We start from the raw sequence: 16,339 nt of genomic DNA on the forward strand, positions 1-16,339 counted from the left end.
GAGCTCACTTTGTAGACCAGGCTGGCCTTGAACTCAGAAATCCGCCTGCCTCTGCCTCCCAAGTGCTGGGATTAAAGGCGTGCGCCACCACGCCCGGCGCAGTTAAATGTATCTTAAGAAACAAGTCCAGTTGTTAGAGCATAATAATTTGTTGTAAGCAATCTTTTTCCCTTCAGGAACCAATACCAAGTATTAATAAATAATTCTGTTCTGTCTTACCCTGTAATTACCATCAGTCTTTAACTGTAGAAAGACTTTGCTAGCAACTGGAAATTCCTGGCTATCACTGTGGATAGCTTTAAGGACCTAAGCAAAGGGGGAAAGCTTTGAGGGTTGACAGACCAAAGATATTATCATCCCTGCTCTGAAAAAAAGTTAGAGTGGGAAGACTGTATAAATGTTTAATATGAATATCATGTTCGTGAGTAAAAGGCAAGCTGTTGAATGGTTCACTTGTGCATGTCTCATTCTCAAGTGTCATGTATGTTAGTATGGTGAAATAAAATCAGAATTGGTACCAGTTTTTTAAAAAAGAGAGAGAGTGAGATTAGGAAGGCATTGGTTTCCTTAACACCAAATTCCGGAGGCCCTTATTTCCTACATTCAGGTTCCTGTTGTATTCTTCAAAACCACATGGAGAAATCACCTTTGCTTCCTCTTCTCCAATTCTTCCAGAAGCCCTCCCCTAGTCTTTTTAGCATTGATTAGAGGTCTGCTCTCATATTGGGAACCACAAAAATATCCTACATTTTGTAGATTCCATGTAAATTACACAAGTGTCTCTTGGGTGAGCGGAAAGGGGGCTCCCAAGGCTGCTTCTCTTTTCACCCAGTTCCAGTAGAATCCTGTCTGGGTTCTGGTTGTTAACTCTTTGTAGCATTCGGGCGAGGTGTGCCTTGCTGGGACCCTTTAGACCACTGAGACAGAAAGATCTTGTTCTGAATTTGGGGCCAGACTGGTAAACATAGCAAGTGCCAGGCCACCTGGGGCTACATAGTGAGATACTGTCATAAAAAAAAGCAAGAACAACAAACAAACACAGAAAGATCTCAAGTGAATGACAAAATGATGGGGCTCTTAAAAAAAAAAAAAACAACAAAGAAAACAAACAAAAAAACAAGCCCAAACTTAACACATGGTAAGAAATAATAAAAGAGTAAGGGGGAAATCAATAAAATAGAAACTAAAAGAACAATACATTCAATAAAAGATTTGGTTTTTCAAGACGATTAATGATACTCACAAAATCTTAGCCAAACTAGCAAAAGAGAGAGAAAACCCAAGTCAATAAAATCAGAGATGAAAGTGGAGTTGTAAACAGAATTCAATTATGGAACACTTTGAAAAGTTTTATCCACTGAGGGAGCTGAAGGGGTTTGCAACCCCATAGGAAGAACAACTATCAGCCAACAAGATGCCCCAGAGCTCCCTGGGACTAAACCACCAATCAAAGAGTACACATGGAGGGATCCATGGCTCCAGCTGCATATGTAGCAGAGGATAGCTTTGTTGGACATCAATGGGAGGAGAGGCCCTTGGTCCTGTGAAGGCTCAATGTCCCAGTGTAGGGGAATGCCAGGGTGGAGAGGCAGGAGTGGGTGGGTGGGTGAGCAAACTCATAGAAGCAGGGGGAGGGGTATGGGATAGGGGATTTCTGGGGGAAAACTGGGAAGGGGAATAACTTTTGAAATGTAAATAAATAAAATAACCAGTAAAAAAAATCTGAAAAAGTTTTATCCTAAAAAGACGGAAATCCCTAGAAACAATAAATAAATTCTCAACTCCTATGTTCTACTGAAATTAAATCTGGAAGATGATATAAAAAAATTAAGAAGACACACAAAAAGCAATGAGATTGACACCATATTTCACAAAAGTTTCTCCACAAGGCAAAGCTTTGGCTTTTGAAGACCTAACACATTGCAACACTTCTGAAACTGTTCCACAAAGTGACAACAGAAGGAACACTAAAAAGCTAATTCTATGAAGCCAATTATTATTATGACAACAAATCTGGATAAAAGATATAACAGAAAAAGAAAGCTACAAGCCAATTTCCCTGGTGAAAATACAAGCATAATTTCTCATCCAACATGATTGGGTGCATTCACATGTAAGGGCTGAACAGTTACTGGCTTCTGGGGGAGGAAGGGTCAGTTTTTTAAGGGTGTTGCTTCTGGTAGGCTGACCATGCTACAATGGATGCATACAGAATGAGAAGTAAATGGCCAACAAAAAAATGGAGTTAATGAGCTATTACAATTTAAAAGAGGACACAGGGATGAGGGGGGTATTAAAATATTAATTTAAAAATGGAAGCCGGGCAGTGGTGGCGCATGTCATTAATCCAGCACTTGGGAGGCAGAGGCAGGAGGATTTCTGAGTTCGAGGCCAGCCTGGTCTACAGAGTGAGCTCCAGGACAGCCAGGGCTACACAGAGAAACCCTGTCTCGAAAAAAACAAACAAACAAAAACAAAACAAAACAAAACAAAACAAAAAAAAGAAAGAAAAATAAGGATAGTTATCTTCAGAAAAAGAATACTGGTTAGTGTATATGTGGAGGCACAGGCATTATACACACACACACACACACACACACATGGAGAGAGAGAGAGAGAGAGAGAGAGAGAGAGAGAGAGAGAGAGAGAGAGAGAGAGAGAGGAAAATCTATTAGTCTCCTGAAGCTGGTATAGTAAAATATTGCACACTAGCTGACATAAAGCTACAAAAATGTCCTAGAATCATTTGAAATAGACAAAACATTAATCAAAAAATAAAGACTATTTATGACAAACCTGTAACCAACATTAAACTGAATAATTGAATGGGGCAAAACAATATTTACTCTAGAATTTGGATGAATACATGGTACCTACTCTCTCCACTTTTAATTCAATATATTTCTTGAAGTCTTAGCTAGAGGAATAAGGAGAAAACTATAAAGGGGATAAAAATATGAAAGGAAGAAGTCAGATTAGCCCAATTCACAGACAGCAGAATTGGATATTTAAAAGAGCCTGACATTTACACTAAAATGAATGCAACTGGAGATCATTAAATGAAATAAAACAGACTCAAATAGACAAATACTGTATGTTTCTCTTTCATATGTGAGTCATAGCTTTTGATGTGTATGGCTGTGTGTGTGTGTGTGTAGAGTATGTGTGTGTATAAACTATCAAGCTGGAAATGGAACCATGAGAGGGGAAAAATATTGAAGAAGAGGTCAGCATGATAAAATACTTGTGACACAGAAACAAAACTGAGATCACTGAGGATAGGGAAATGTCCAAGTGAGTGGAGGAGTGGGGAGGAGAGGATTGTCTAGCAAGCACATGTGTGTAAATGTTATAGTAAAACCTAATAATTTTATGCCAATTGAAAATTTTGAAAAGAAAATCTTACAAGGTATATATGGTCTTTTTAACACTTTGGTTTTGGATTTATGACCTCCAGATTATAAGAAAACAAAATTCTGTAGGTTTAAACCACCCAAACTGCAGTACGTTTTAAAGAAGCTTTAGACAACTAAATGCATCCAAATACATATACACACTTATGTAGGCATACATATAAACACAAATGTTCCTTTTTCTTAAAGTAATAATCTTTATTTTCCTTTTCTAAATTATCTCAGTGTTTGCGGCAACTTTCGTACTTTTAGTTGAACATATTTTCCTAAGTTTCCTGGATATTACTGCTTTCAGTATAAGTACAACGTCAATAACAGTCTCCTTACTCTTATTTGTTCATACCAAGAATTGTTATAGTAAGACAATCATATATATGGGGACTGTCTTTTGTCACAGGCTTTTATGTGTCCTTTAATAATATTTCCTACCAATTATGCTGCTTTTAATTGTAAATAAATGTTTACAGCTAATGAAAGAATATTATCTGCATGAAATCCTTGATTAATACTTTAGGCACATAAGACTCAGTTTTAACAGGGTTAGAAAGGATGTTCAACATATGAAACTATATAGCCTACAGTAGCAGCCTGTACCCTATGGTTGAGTCTAGGACTTCGGTATGTACAGCAGTCCTACCTTGGAGAACCTCATTCTCATAATACGGGCTTCCACCAGTGGATGTTGAAGGGATTTAACATAACCAGCAACATCAATAGTATCTTCCGAGCATGATACAATTATTGCAATCTTACAGCAAGTGAGATTGCCTCCACTGGGCCTGCACAAGACTAAGTCTTTCATTAGTCAACCACAGAGTTAAGGGTCCTATCCCTCTCTGTTAAACTATTGGCTACTGAAGGATTCTAGGGGAGTGATAGTCACTATCTTTAATTATGTACCCACAGATATCTCAATTGATAGTTCCAAACACATGGCCACATAGGTGGCCCTGTTTATCCTCAGTGGGTCACAATGCAAAACAAAACAAGTAAGTATGAGACAAGGACTTATAGGGAAGAGGGAGGTTGAACAGGGATAGGAAGGAGATGTGACAGGGTGAGGGGGTGAGAGTGACCAGAATATATTATAAAAATGGGAAATGCTCAACAAAATTAATAAAGCTTATAATAAAAGAAAATATAAGAAGCGTGAATCCTTAAATATGTGACAAATACACAGAACAATTTAAGTCGGCTCTACCAGATAGGCTTCAGCTTCCAGGATGAAACTAGACATCCCAGTTTGTTTACATGTTTGTACTAGAACAAAATCTCAGCAGAGGTTTGAAGAAATAAGATAGTGACACCTAGGAATTTCTTCTCGGTGTGCTATTCTTAGGATCTTGGATCTGTCTGTGTGAACTTATCCTCTGAGACCGTGTCCTCTACCTGGAGGAGATACAGAAAACAATGGGGAGGTCAGCAGATACAAGAATACTAGCACCACTTCCAGGCTACCTGGCCTTTCTTCACTTGACTTGAATTCCCAAGTGTCACCTTGAGCAAAGCAAGGCTTTGTATAGCTCTGTTGTAATTCCACTGGTCATCATGAAGACATCTGTGATAGAAGATGAACAGGGATTATCCAACAAGAAAAGATAACACTGACAACAAACATGAAGGCATTTATGTAACAGAAACATGGCTCTACATATATTTCCAACTATTCAGCAAAATGACCCTTCTGCTATAATATGAGCAAATTCCTGAAAACTCAAATGGTTCCCATTCAATGAACAAGGTTTGCGGATTTCAGGGAATGATCAAATAGCTAATTTAAATGATTAGTTATCTTACTGTTTACTGAGAAGAAACTGTTCAGTAAGGTAGTAAATGAAATGAAATAAAGAAGAAGTGAAGTCTGTATGTTCCCATAACTCACTCTCCTATGCCAACCTTACACCACATTACCATATACACACAACACTCACTTTTGAGACCTGTCAACATTCACCCCAGACTGGGCACAGAATGTTGGCACCATCTCCTGTTGATCTTGAGAGGAGGAAGGCAAATAACTGGTAGAAGATGTGGCCACAGGGGTGGAGGCACTGGGAACCTCATGGGCGTTAGTCACTGACAGCTTGTCATTGATGATACAGAGTCTGGAGGGAAAACATTCCCTGAGATTGATGGAAGAACAGACAAAACTGTACTTCCCAACAACTGTCATGCTATCACTCTTTTCCAATATCCCAGTTCTTTTCCCCTGGTTATCTATAAGTGAGTGCACTGTTGGAGACTGTCTATATTACTAGAATGACAGGTTAATCTTTAGTTAAAGAATGGTTTAGCCTGATGGTGGTGGCACACACTTTTAATCACAGCACTCAGGAGGCACAAGCTGGTGCATCTCCGAGTTCAAGGCCAACCTGGTCTACAGAGGAGTTCCAGGACAACCAGGGCTTACAAAGAAACCCTGTCTTGGAAAACCTGAATAGTGGGGGCAGGAGAGAATGAGACAATGGTTTTAAGTTCTCATCTGGCCTTTTATCAGGTAAAAAAGAATGGACCATATGATCTACATCTTTAGAAAACAGCTATAAATGGGTAATATGACTTGAACAAATTCTCAAAACAAGTGAGTATTACAGCAAGAAAGAGCCTGATGGTCTGACCCCAAAGTCTACACTGTTAACCACTAGCCCTATTCCTTAAATATACCTGTTGACCTTCCACAATATTGGTAATATCACCCCCCCCAAGAACTGCACCACCAGATTGTCATATTGATGGCCTCACAATGGAGTGAAAATGCCCATTCACAACTAGCACTTACTCTGAACTGTTGTCATGGGTAGCAACAAAAATCCGAGTGAAGGCATGCATACACCCTTGAGCGCTGCTGTCCACTTTGAGAAGAGGAAAAAATAAAACATCCTTACTACAGTTACACACATTTTGCACCCTCACAAAACATTCCTCAGTCAGGGCCTTTATGCTGAAAGGGCCCAGGACCACTCAACTATTGGCTTGGAGTCAAGGGGCTGTGGTGGAAAGGGGGGACAGGCAACAAGGGAAATAATCCACTCATATTGATGGGTCTCCTGCCACATTCTCTACCCTGTGAAAAATAACTTCCAGTGTTCACTTGGGCTTGGATTCCCATCTGTCTGGGGTGGAGGATAATTAGCACCATTTACAAATGGGGAAATGCAGAGGCTAAGCAGCTGGCCCAAAGTCACAGAGTAAGGATCTGGAATGAGAGCCAACAAACCCTGCAGCCCATGTGCTCTCCCTCACCCAGGAGCTGTGCAGCAGACAAGCACAGACCTCGGTCAGACCAGGATGGTCAGCGGACAGGAGATCACCCAGAAAGGCACACAAGGAGGGGAGCTGGGGAGTTCTCAGAGATGCGCATCCAGGTCAGGAAGCAAGAAGGGATCTGGAGAGAGGATTCTACAAGCACTCACCTTCCCTGAACAATCCACTAACAGAGAAGCAGAGCATCTTTTCCTGAAAGGGAAAAAGGCACAGAGGGGCTCAGGGTCCTGCCTAACTTTCTACTCACCACCATCTTTCTGGGTATGTGATGTGCCCCAGGGAAGGAGCAGGTGCTTACTGTCTGCAGACATATGTCCACCACGAAGGAGGTGAGGTCATGTTGAGTTTTGGGCAATGTACGAAGGAAGTGAATAATGTCACATTTCTTGTGCTTCAGCAGCTGCCTCCGCATATCTGTAAAGGAGGCAAAGATTTGTGCCCTTGGAGTTCCACATGCTTTGCACATATAGCATTTCCCAGTCAGAGTCCTAAGCTAAAGGGTCTCAGGAACAGACAGCTGTTGGTTTGAAGTCAAGAGAATGTGACAGGAAAGGGGAGGGCAACAACCGGAACCTGAACCTCTGGCATCTGTGATTGTGCCTACTATTCCCCTTTATCCTGCCCAGTCTTGTCCACCACACACTTACAAGGATCCTTGAGAATTTTCATATTTCTGCTAAACTTGAAGTACTCACACAAGCTGTTCCTAGAAGAAAAGGAGGAAACAGTTGTGGTGGTCTAGCCAGTGTGATGGTTCCAAGGGACTGCCTGTATCTTCTGGAGAACAGAGTGCAGTGCTCTGGGTCAGAGTTTGAGTGGAATGTGCTACTCACATGGATAAGTCAATGGAACTGAAGGGGATGGTCAATGTGAAGCAAGCCTCAGCATGATAAGCATTGAGGAGTCCCTGCCGATCTCCATTGTCATAGATGAAGAAATACCTTTTGGGAGAGGTGATAGAGTGGGATGATCTCATTGGTTGGGCCCTGAATAAGATTTTGTAGTTCTATCAACTAGAACTATCATTTTGTAGCCTCACCCCCTCCCCTCATTGCTCCCTTTTGTCTGATTCCCAGAGGGACTTACTGCTTCAGGAACTGTAGGACCATTGTCTTTACGGATTCTGATCCAAAAAAATTTCCCTGAAATAAAAGTGAACAGGATGTAGGTGTTGACCCATTCTTACACACAAATTAAAACCTCTCTTCTCACCTTGCAAGTTGGTAAGGTCTTGTGATCTTCAGGGCCACAGAGAGTTGGTTTACATGATTCTTGTCCATCCTGTGGGACGCAAGAGAGTCAATGCATGGCTGGAAGGTGATGCTGGATGATAAAGGAGAGGGAAAGGGACAGGTTTACAGGAGCCTTAGAAATGTTGCTGCGAGTCATGCAGCTGGGATCATGGCTCCCCTGTGAGTCTGAATCACTTTTCCCTGTCCCTTTGAAGCTTAAGGGACAGCTACAGAAAGTTTAACTTGAGCAAGATCTAATAGCTTTCAGAGAAGGTTGGATGCAATGTCAGTTCCAATTCCAGAAATCAATGATTAAGGAACACACTTACCAGGCTTAGTAACTTGGGGAACAATTCCAGAATTGAACTACCAAAAAAAAAAAGGTAGCCTTATTAAGAATTATGCAGTATATATGCATATACAAACATTACACAGCATCCCTCCCATTAATATATAAGTTAGATGGGTTTTTTGGGTTAATATATTGACTTTTTATGCATTCATCCATCTATTGGCATATAAATTAGGAGCACTGCTCTACTCCCTTTCTCCAGGATCACAGCACATAGAAGCCACGTTGGAGGAGCCAGGGTCCAAGGACTCTTGTCCCTCCTTAAAGGATATATCATGGTTCAGGACTCAGTATTTGAAGTCAGGAAGATGGTGATGGAAAGGGAATGGAAGGAGATGAGGGAGATGTCAGGGAAATATAAGAGAGTGGAGGGGAGGAACAAAGATAAAGCCACACAAGAATGAGAGATGATGGTATTCTCTATCTTTCTCAGTGCTGAGAGGGGCCACCAGTGGGATATGACCACATGGTAAGGCTCAGCTAAAAGCTTTATATCAGGCAGTGCATCTTTGAAGCCACTCTTTCCAATCTGAATCTAACATCTGATTCAGGAAAATGTAGAACACAGCTTTCTTCTACTTGCCCCTTAGACCAGCAGGCAGTTCCCCATTCAGACTCAGGCTGCAGTTAAAAGGGCTCCTTTGCAGAAGTCCTCTATTTCACTTGCAGTAGGCTGCTTCAGGGACCCAAGAAAGCAAGACTTTACAGTATTTGGTACCACTGAATACTGGCTCATTTTTTTCCTATGTTGGACTTACTCTGGGAACAATGAAGGGGTTTGAGGGATGAAGACATTCCCCAGAAGCAGGTGTCTCTTATGGTCACTATGTTCTTTCCTGGAGGTCCCTTTCTACTTGTGTATGTCTGAGTTGGGGTCTAATCTAAGGAATCAATTCACTTCTCTCAGGCTATGCAGAGATCCTCTTTTACATTTAGTAGGATTATGAGCAAGGTAGGTATATAAAAAAGAAAGGAAGGATGGAGGCCTCTTTCTCTACATGGCCCTCCCACTCCAGGAAGCCCTCTGCTCCCTGACATTGGCCCACTTCTACATCTTTGATTCAGAGAACCCATGTTTCACTGCAAAGAGAGATGAGCCTCCAACAGTAGCCCAGAGTAAGTAATGTTGCCATCATCCAGAACTTCTGGCCTCATCCTAGCATAACAGAACTTTTGGGGCAGCCTGGGACAGATGAAGGGATTTCAGAAGAGTAAGAAAAGGGGAGCTCCAGTTAGGCTAGAGGAAGGGTGCATCTTTCTGGAACAGACTAAGTGTTCAGACATAGGAATCACACCCCTGATCAAATGAAAGGATGGGAGGGTCAGACAGAATGGAGGGTTGTGGGAACAGCTGAAGAAACAGGCAGAGGTGAGGGTGAAGTCTGTGATCCTCCAAGAGGACCAGAACTACTCCTCTTGCAGATACACTGACTTTATGTTACTGGACTTATCCGGCATGGTAGCACTCAGAGAGCTTTGGGCTGCACATATCTTTTCTGGATCCGGAGCTTGCACCTTGGCCATCTCCCCTTCAGAGTTCACCTGTAATTATGGGAATAAATGCATAGATTAAGAGAAGTGAAGCAGAAGAGGTCTAAGATCTCAGCTCTTTTCCTTGCTCCACTACCAGTAACTCCACTCCAGTCCGCTGCCTGCTGTCAACACTCTGATATTCACTTCCACTTTCTCTCAGAGGAACTGTGGGAGGGGGAACTGAGTGAGGAGGCAATGACTGGAATGTAAATAAATGAAAATAATTTAAAATGAAAAAGAAAGATCTCAGTATTATGTCTCATCTCATTTTTATAGGCATTCAGTTTGTCAATAGTAGGGGCCATTGCCATAGAATCAAGCAAGCAGATGATAGGGTTTGTTGTAACTCTGGTTCAAGGGCAAAAGCGATGAGAGGTAAAAATAAAGTTCATGATACCACAGGGAATACTTGACACCAATCTAACTACTAGCTAATCTCTCCAGTCTTATTCTCAAAAACATCCACAAGTATAGAAGCTATTACCTGGGTCATATCCTCTTTATGGATACTCAAGGAAGGAGCCATATACCTTCTAGGAAGCAGTGCCAAGTCAGTAGGACGGGTCATCAAATCTTCAGGAGGCGAGAACAGGTAATCAGAACACTGAGAGGCACCCCACTAGTACAGCGCCAGCACCAACCCTTCCTGGATTTATAATTCCTAAATTTCCACCCCAGTGAAACCCTTTCATACCTTGGTCAAAGGGAAGTCTCTGCTGGTTAAGAACTCGCTGAGAAGTAGCACATTGTTGGTTTGTAGTCAGCTGCAGAATCACAGATGGAGTTCTGTGACTCTGAGGCTGAAGTGATAAAAAGATGGGAAGAAAGGAATAGGTTCAGCTGTGAGTATACAAGTGGTCTTCAGTTTACATTACCATTGTGTGATCCATCTTTTCTAACTTCAGCTCTGTCACTGAGTGGGGTTCATCACAGGGGCTGATGAAGATTGATATCTGCAGTGAACCCATGAGAGTCTGTGTTGACACCGAACCAAGAAGCCCCAGGATCATAAACAATATTGCCCCCCTGGCTCACAAGTTTTCAGTGACACTCTTGACACATACCTTATTATCAGTCTCATCTAGAATCTTGTCACTGATGGCCTTCAGCATAAAGGCAATGTTGGGATTATCAACAAAAAAATGGGCCTGCATCTTTTCATAGTGAAACTGCAAGGAGAAGGGTGAGATAAATAGAATATGCAGGCAACTGTTAAGGTTAACAGCGTCCCTCGTCTGTCCAGTTTCCACTTGTCCTCCTTTATGTCTCTCTTACCTGCACCGGAGTGAAAGGGATGCTGCACTGGCTCTGGATCAAATTCAGCAGCCACTTCTTATCATATTTTATGCCAAAGGGAATCTAGCCAAACATGAATAAAGAACAGGAGAAACATTGGCCAACTGGAATTGAAAGTTTGACTTAATCATATAATAATGCTCAGCCCATAACGTACTCTGTGAGTCTACTTACATAAACATCTAGAAAATGTAAACAAATCTATGGTGGCAGAAAACTAGCCAAGAGTTGCTAAAAAATGCCAGGGCACAGAGAGGGAAGAAGAAAATAGAACAATTAATTATAAAGGGAGACACGGATGCATGATGTGTTTGACAGGCATGTTGACTGGAATAATGGTTTCAGAGATGTGCACCCAAGTATTGTTAACTTATATATTTTAAATGTATGTGATTTATTATCTGTAAATTTTCCTTTTAAAAAGCCATAAAAAGTGGGAGTGGGTGGGTAGGGGAGTGGGGGGAAGGCATGGGGGACTTTTGGGATAGCATTGGAAATGTAAATGAGGAAAATACCTTTAAAAAAGTCATAAAAATAAGAAGACCCAAACATATTTCTTCAAGCTTTAAAGCAATATCTAAAGATTGAACAAATTTCATTATTTCTTTTACATCACCTGTAGATTTCCCGAATTGCCTGTCCTTTCATCTGGGTGGTTTCTTTTGATAATCCAGATACTTAAATCGACTTTATTTTTAAAACTTGAATGAATTAATTTACTTTGTATCATTTCCCTGAGATTTTAGGTTATAGACATAATTTCATTTAAAAAGCCATAATAAAAGACCTTACCTGCAGCAGACCTAGCTTTTCTCTTAAACAAGAACCCCAAAGTCATTGCAACAACAACCTCCCCAAATACACACATACAGTTTTAGCAAAACAGCCTTCTAATACAGAGTTGTTATATCTTCTTAGCATTGATTTATTCCTTTGCTTATACACAACCCGCTGTCTTCTCCCTCTAGTGACCCTGTTCTCTTTATATTCCTTCTCTCATTTCCTCTTTAATTGATCTGGCATGTGGGCTCCTATGTCAACTTCTCTGCACCCAGAAAAGTGCCTAATGACTCTACAGAGTCCCTGTGAAGACAAACAAAAAAGTGAAACACAACTCCTCCTAACTATTCTTTTAAATATTAGATACCATTTTGCTGGGGCACTTACTGTGACCTTGAACCAGTTCTCTGAAGTATCATCTTGTTTGTCCCTCTGCATTTTTCTCTCTGGAGGTTTTGGCCCTCCCTCCATGTTAACATCCGTTTGGTTCCATTTATGTACATTGACTCTCTGATAACGGGATGGAATGCCATATGGAGTGCTGTGGAAAATGACGGGAAAAATAGTCTCTAAATACTTAGAAATCCTCCAATAGACCATTTGACCCACTTGTACCAGTGTTACCAAAAGGATGCTCAACCACTTGAAGATGTAAACAACGTATTTAAGCACAATGTTATGTGGATTTCACTAGCTGGTATATATTTCAGCCATTCTGACTGGTTACTTACTATCTTCGGGGATGCATGGGAGAATTACTCATTGCTGGCTGCTGATTAAATGAAGCATGCACTGTATCACTGACGTGAGCAGTCGAGTTGAGAAATTTCTGTCGGAAAATACGCCTGCATCTCATTCTTCTTTGCAAGGGGTTAGTTTCAGAGCTGCGCCCTTAAATTAAAATCAGTACAACAAGGAACAATTTAAAAAATGATAGTGAAAAAATATAATGGCTAATGAAAGTCGTTATTTTAACCATCCCCCAAATAAATCTGTGAGTGGTGTAGAAATAAAATATTTCACTGTGCTTCCACTTCTTGGGAGATGAGAGGCAGGGAACATTCACACCTGAGGAGAAAATACAGGGGTAAAAGTTTGGGTTGAATAATTGGTCTGTGATGTTACTAACCGTCTTGTCCTTCTTAGGCTGAGTGATCTGAGACAAATTATGTTTCATTCCTCAGTCTTCACTCTCTCTTCTGCTTGAAGAACAGTAAAAAAAATTATATTGGAAGTTGTTTTAATAGTTCAAAGATCAAAGGCAAACTCCCTGCCTGACAAAAGAACTAGACAAGAGATAATATAAAGCAGAACAAAATATACAGGTCGTATCTTGCTCATATATTATCCTGAAGACTAGAAAGAGAGAAGGAAAGAACTTAGAGAAAATATGGTAAGCCTATTTAACAGATCGTAGTTGAGAAGTTTCCAAATTTTAATAATTAAAAAAAAGCATCACGTTCAAACAGAGAGCATTGAGAAAAAGAGATGGCTGCGACACTTTAGAGGACTTGATAGTCTTGTGTTGAACAGTAGTTCAATTCCCAGAACAAACATGGTGGTTTGCTACCATCTGTAATTCCAGTTCCAGAGGATCCGATGTCTTCTTCTGACCTCCTTAGCCACCAAGCAAACACGGGGTGGGTGCATGTTCAGACACGAAAGCAAAACACATGTAACACAAAATAAAATAAATCTTAAAAAGTTAAACTAAAACAGAAACAGGCTGGGGAGATGGCTCAGCATGTAAAGGGCTTGCCGCCTATCCATTCCATCAGCTAGATATGGTAGAACATGTCTGAAATTCACCAAGTGGGAGGCTGAGGCAGGAGAATCAGGAATGTAAGGCCAGCTTTAACTACTTAGGGAGTTCAAGGCCAGCCTGGTCTACAAGGTGAGATCCTGTCTGAGAACAAATAAAAGAAAGGATTCTGTCAAATGTTCTTTTAAACACATAAAATTCAATTATCAATAAATTTTAAATAAAAAGGCAAAATACACTCACTTATATGTGGACATTTAAAGACTGAACTCATAGAAATAGAGAGTACGATATGATTGCCAGAGACTAGAAGCTGGAGAAAGGGAGATGAATAAATAATAATCCATGTGTACAAGATAGGTTATCAATTAAGGCAGGAGGAATAACTTCTAATATTATTTTGGTATTTGTGTTTTTATGTGCACACATACTGTGTTTGTTTGTATCTGTCTGTCTATGTGAATATATGCACACAAGTGTGTGCAGGCACTTCTATGCATGTACAGAGGCCTGAAAGGAGCATTTGATCCCTCAGCATCGGAGTTACAGAAGCCTGTCTTGTTACATGAAGGTTAAGGCTAAAATACCATTTCCCATGATTGCTCTGCAAGTGTTCTTAACCACTGAGCCATATCTCCAGTGCCAATTTCTAATGCTCTACTACACAATAGAGAGCAATACTCAGCAATAATTATATATGCATCTATAATATTTGTAAAATAACAAAATGTATATCAGTTGTACTATGCAACTGCAGGTTTTTACTGGAAAAGAAACAGCATTTTGTTGTTGTTGTTTTTCGAGACAGGGCTTCTCTGTGTAGTCCTGGCTGTCCTGGAACTCACTCTGTAGACCAGGCTGGCCTCAAACTCAGAAATTCTCCTGCCTCTGCCTCCCAAGTACTGGGATTAAAGGCATATGCCACCACGCCCAGCGAAAGAAGTTCTATGGGATGGGGGTGTATCTCGTCCCTCACATGCATAAGGTTCTAGGTTCCATGGCCAGCACTGCACAGACTAGGGGTGATGATGCTCTTTTGTAATCCCAGCATTCAGGAGGTAAAGGCAGAAGAGTCACAAATTCAAGGTCACACTTGCCTACATCAAAAGCTCAAGATCAGATGAGGCTACAAGAAACATTGTCTTAGAGAGGAGAAGAAGGGGACAGGGATGAAGTAGTAGAGGAAAAGACATTTCAGTGATAAAAGTTTCAATTAAGCAACAGGAAAGTTTTCAAATCTGTATTTGCATGCATATCTTAATATAAAGAAAAGACTGGAGGGAAAAATAAGTGGACAAATATACAATTTGGATGAAATTTCAACGTATCTCGATAAATCTATCAGACAACAGTTCATTTGCATAAGGAATGTTTAAACAATATTGAGAAACAAAGTAGGCATGGTATCACATGCCTGTAGTACTAAATACTTGGGAGGTGGGGGTGGGGATGGGGTAAAGCAAACTGATCACTTTAGCCCAGGAATTCAAGAACAACCTGAGATGCCTTTGATGTACAATATGTGTGTGTGTATGTGTGTGATTTTAGATATTGTATATACATTATATAACAAATGTAACTGAGGTGGAAACCTACACACAAGTGAAACATTTCATAACAGTTGATATGACAAGCCATAAAGCAAGTATCTACAAACTTCCGTAAGGATAATGCAGTGTTCTGAATGACAGATGCAATGTTAATGTTTGCTTCCCTGCTCCTCTTTTAATGCTAGTATGAATCCAAAGAATATTAATTTCCACCGAAATATACTCTAGGTCATATTTCCTACTTCTCAGATCCTAGGCCTGAAATGATCCAAAGCTCAATCAAGTCTTCCTTTTCAAACGGGGGTGGGGAGGGGGGTAGGAGGTGGCGGGGATGACACCTCCCTTCAGTTAAAGCCACAAGAATGGAGGCTTTCCATTGAAGAAACATAACAATCACCTCAATACTCATTTGATCTTTGTCTTCTGAAGGAGATAAACTAGACAGCTTGTCTGTGTGTGTGTCGGGGGGGGGGGGTGTCCTGCCACTCCGATCCCACCCTGTGCCTGCCTAGAGAAGTCACCTAAATGTCATATGAGAAGACAAAGGGGCATCTTCACTTCTGCCCTAAGAAAACCTGGGCAAACACATCATGCCGAGCAACTCACCCATGGTAGGTCCTCAAGTTCCTCGTCACGAATGTCCTTATTGTGTTCTTCTGTGTGGTCTAGAGCTGAAAAACTGAAGAGAGCTGCCGAGAAAGACGACAGCAGGCTTCAAACATCCGTTACAAGATGGAATCCCTTACAGGAAGTTTCATCCCATAGAGCATAGGGAGGAGGGCCCTAGAGGTGGGCAGAGACCAACTTCCTGTTTTCACTGCCTCCTGAAGTTTCTACGAGCGAAGCGCCCAGGGAGCTCTTTCACATTGCACCACTGCTATACCAGAAGCCAACTAGAGTCTGAAGCCTCGAGACTCTGGTACTTGTTGCTACAAACGCAGGGAACTTTGCATTCCCTGATCTATTTTGGCTACATTACACTGTGTTCTTTATTGTTTGAGAGCTCCGAGTGCCCACTATGAACCAGGCACTGTACTTCTGTTCTACATCAGATCTGCTCTCCCCTCCCCGACTCCTCAAGAAATTATCTGATCTTAGACTCAGCAGATGACTGAAGTTGAGGAGGCTTAATGGGGTATTCATGAGATATTCACCTG

The 16,339-nt window shown here is 41.1% G+C and overlaps 1 protein-coding gene across 4 annotated transcripts; it reads right to left on the reverse strand.

The window, feature by feature from the left end:
* Window positions 1-3,586: 3,586 nt before the first annotated feature.
* On the reverse strand, window positions 3,587-15,932 carry Nxf3 (nuclear RNA export factor 3). Of its 4 annotated transcripts, none has more exons than XM_021153407.1 (21): window positions 15,789-15,932; window positions 13,000-13,069; window positions 12,602-12,761; window positions 12,258-12,411; window positions 11,070-11,153; window positions 10,859-10,963; window positions 10,670-10,747; window positions 10,489-10,558; window positions 10,279-10,367; window positions 9,694-9,803; window positions 8,239-8,275; window positions 7,890-7,958; window positions 7,764-7,819; window positions 7,511-7,618; window positions 7,373-7,383; window positions 6,976-7,091; window positions 6,827-6,869; window positions 6,193-6,265; window positions 5,345-5,518; window positions 4,911-4,971; window positions 3,624-4,802 (listed from the first exon to the last, which is right to left on the reverse strand). In XM_021153407.1, the coding sequence occupies exons 3-21, from the start codon at window positions 12,724-12,726 to the stop codon at window positions 4,749-4,751; spliced, it is 1,617 nt and encodes a 538-aa protein (XP_021009066.1). In that variant the 5' UTR covers window positions 12,727-12,761; window positions 13,000-13,069; window positions 15,789-15,932; the 3' UTR covers window positions 3,624-4,748. The 4 variants fall into 4 exon arrangements, with proteins under 4 accessions (XP_021009065.1, XP_021009066.1, XP_021009063.1 ...); XM_021153404.1 differs by having other exon boundaries at window positions 7,325-7,383; XM_021153405.1 differs by having other exon boundaries at window positions 7,325-7,383; window positions 13,000-13,072.
* Between the last annotated feature and the right edge of the window lie 407 nt (window positions 15,933-16,339).

Source organism: Mus caroli, chromosome X (genome assembly GCF_900094665.2).
Source record: "Mus caroli chromosome X, CAROLI_EIJ_v1.1, whole genome shotgun sequence".
Lineage (NCBI taxonomy): Eukaryota > Metazoa > Chordata > Mammalia > Rodentia > Muridae > Mus > Mus caroli.

Coding starts and splice junctions, on each gene's coding strand:
- Nxf3 (XM_021153404.1), bottom strand. CDS start 12,726: ATGAGATGCAGGCGTATTTTCCGACAGAAATTTCTCAACTCGACTGCT. Junction 10,559..10,669: donor AAAAGATGGATCACACAATG/GTAATGTAAACT, acceptor GTGATTCTGCAG/CTGACTACAAACCAACAATG. Junction 7,384..7,510: donor AGTTCCATTGACTTATCCAT/GTGAGTAGCACA, acceptor CTTTTCTTCTAG/GAACAGCTTGTGTGAGTACT.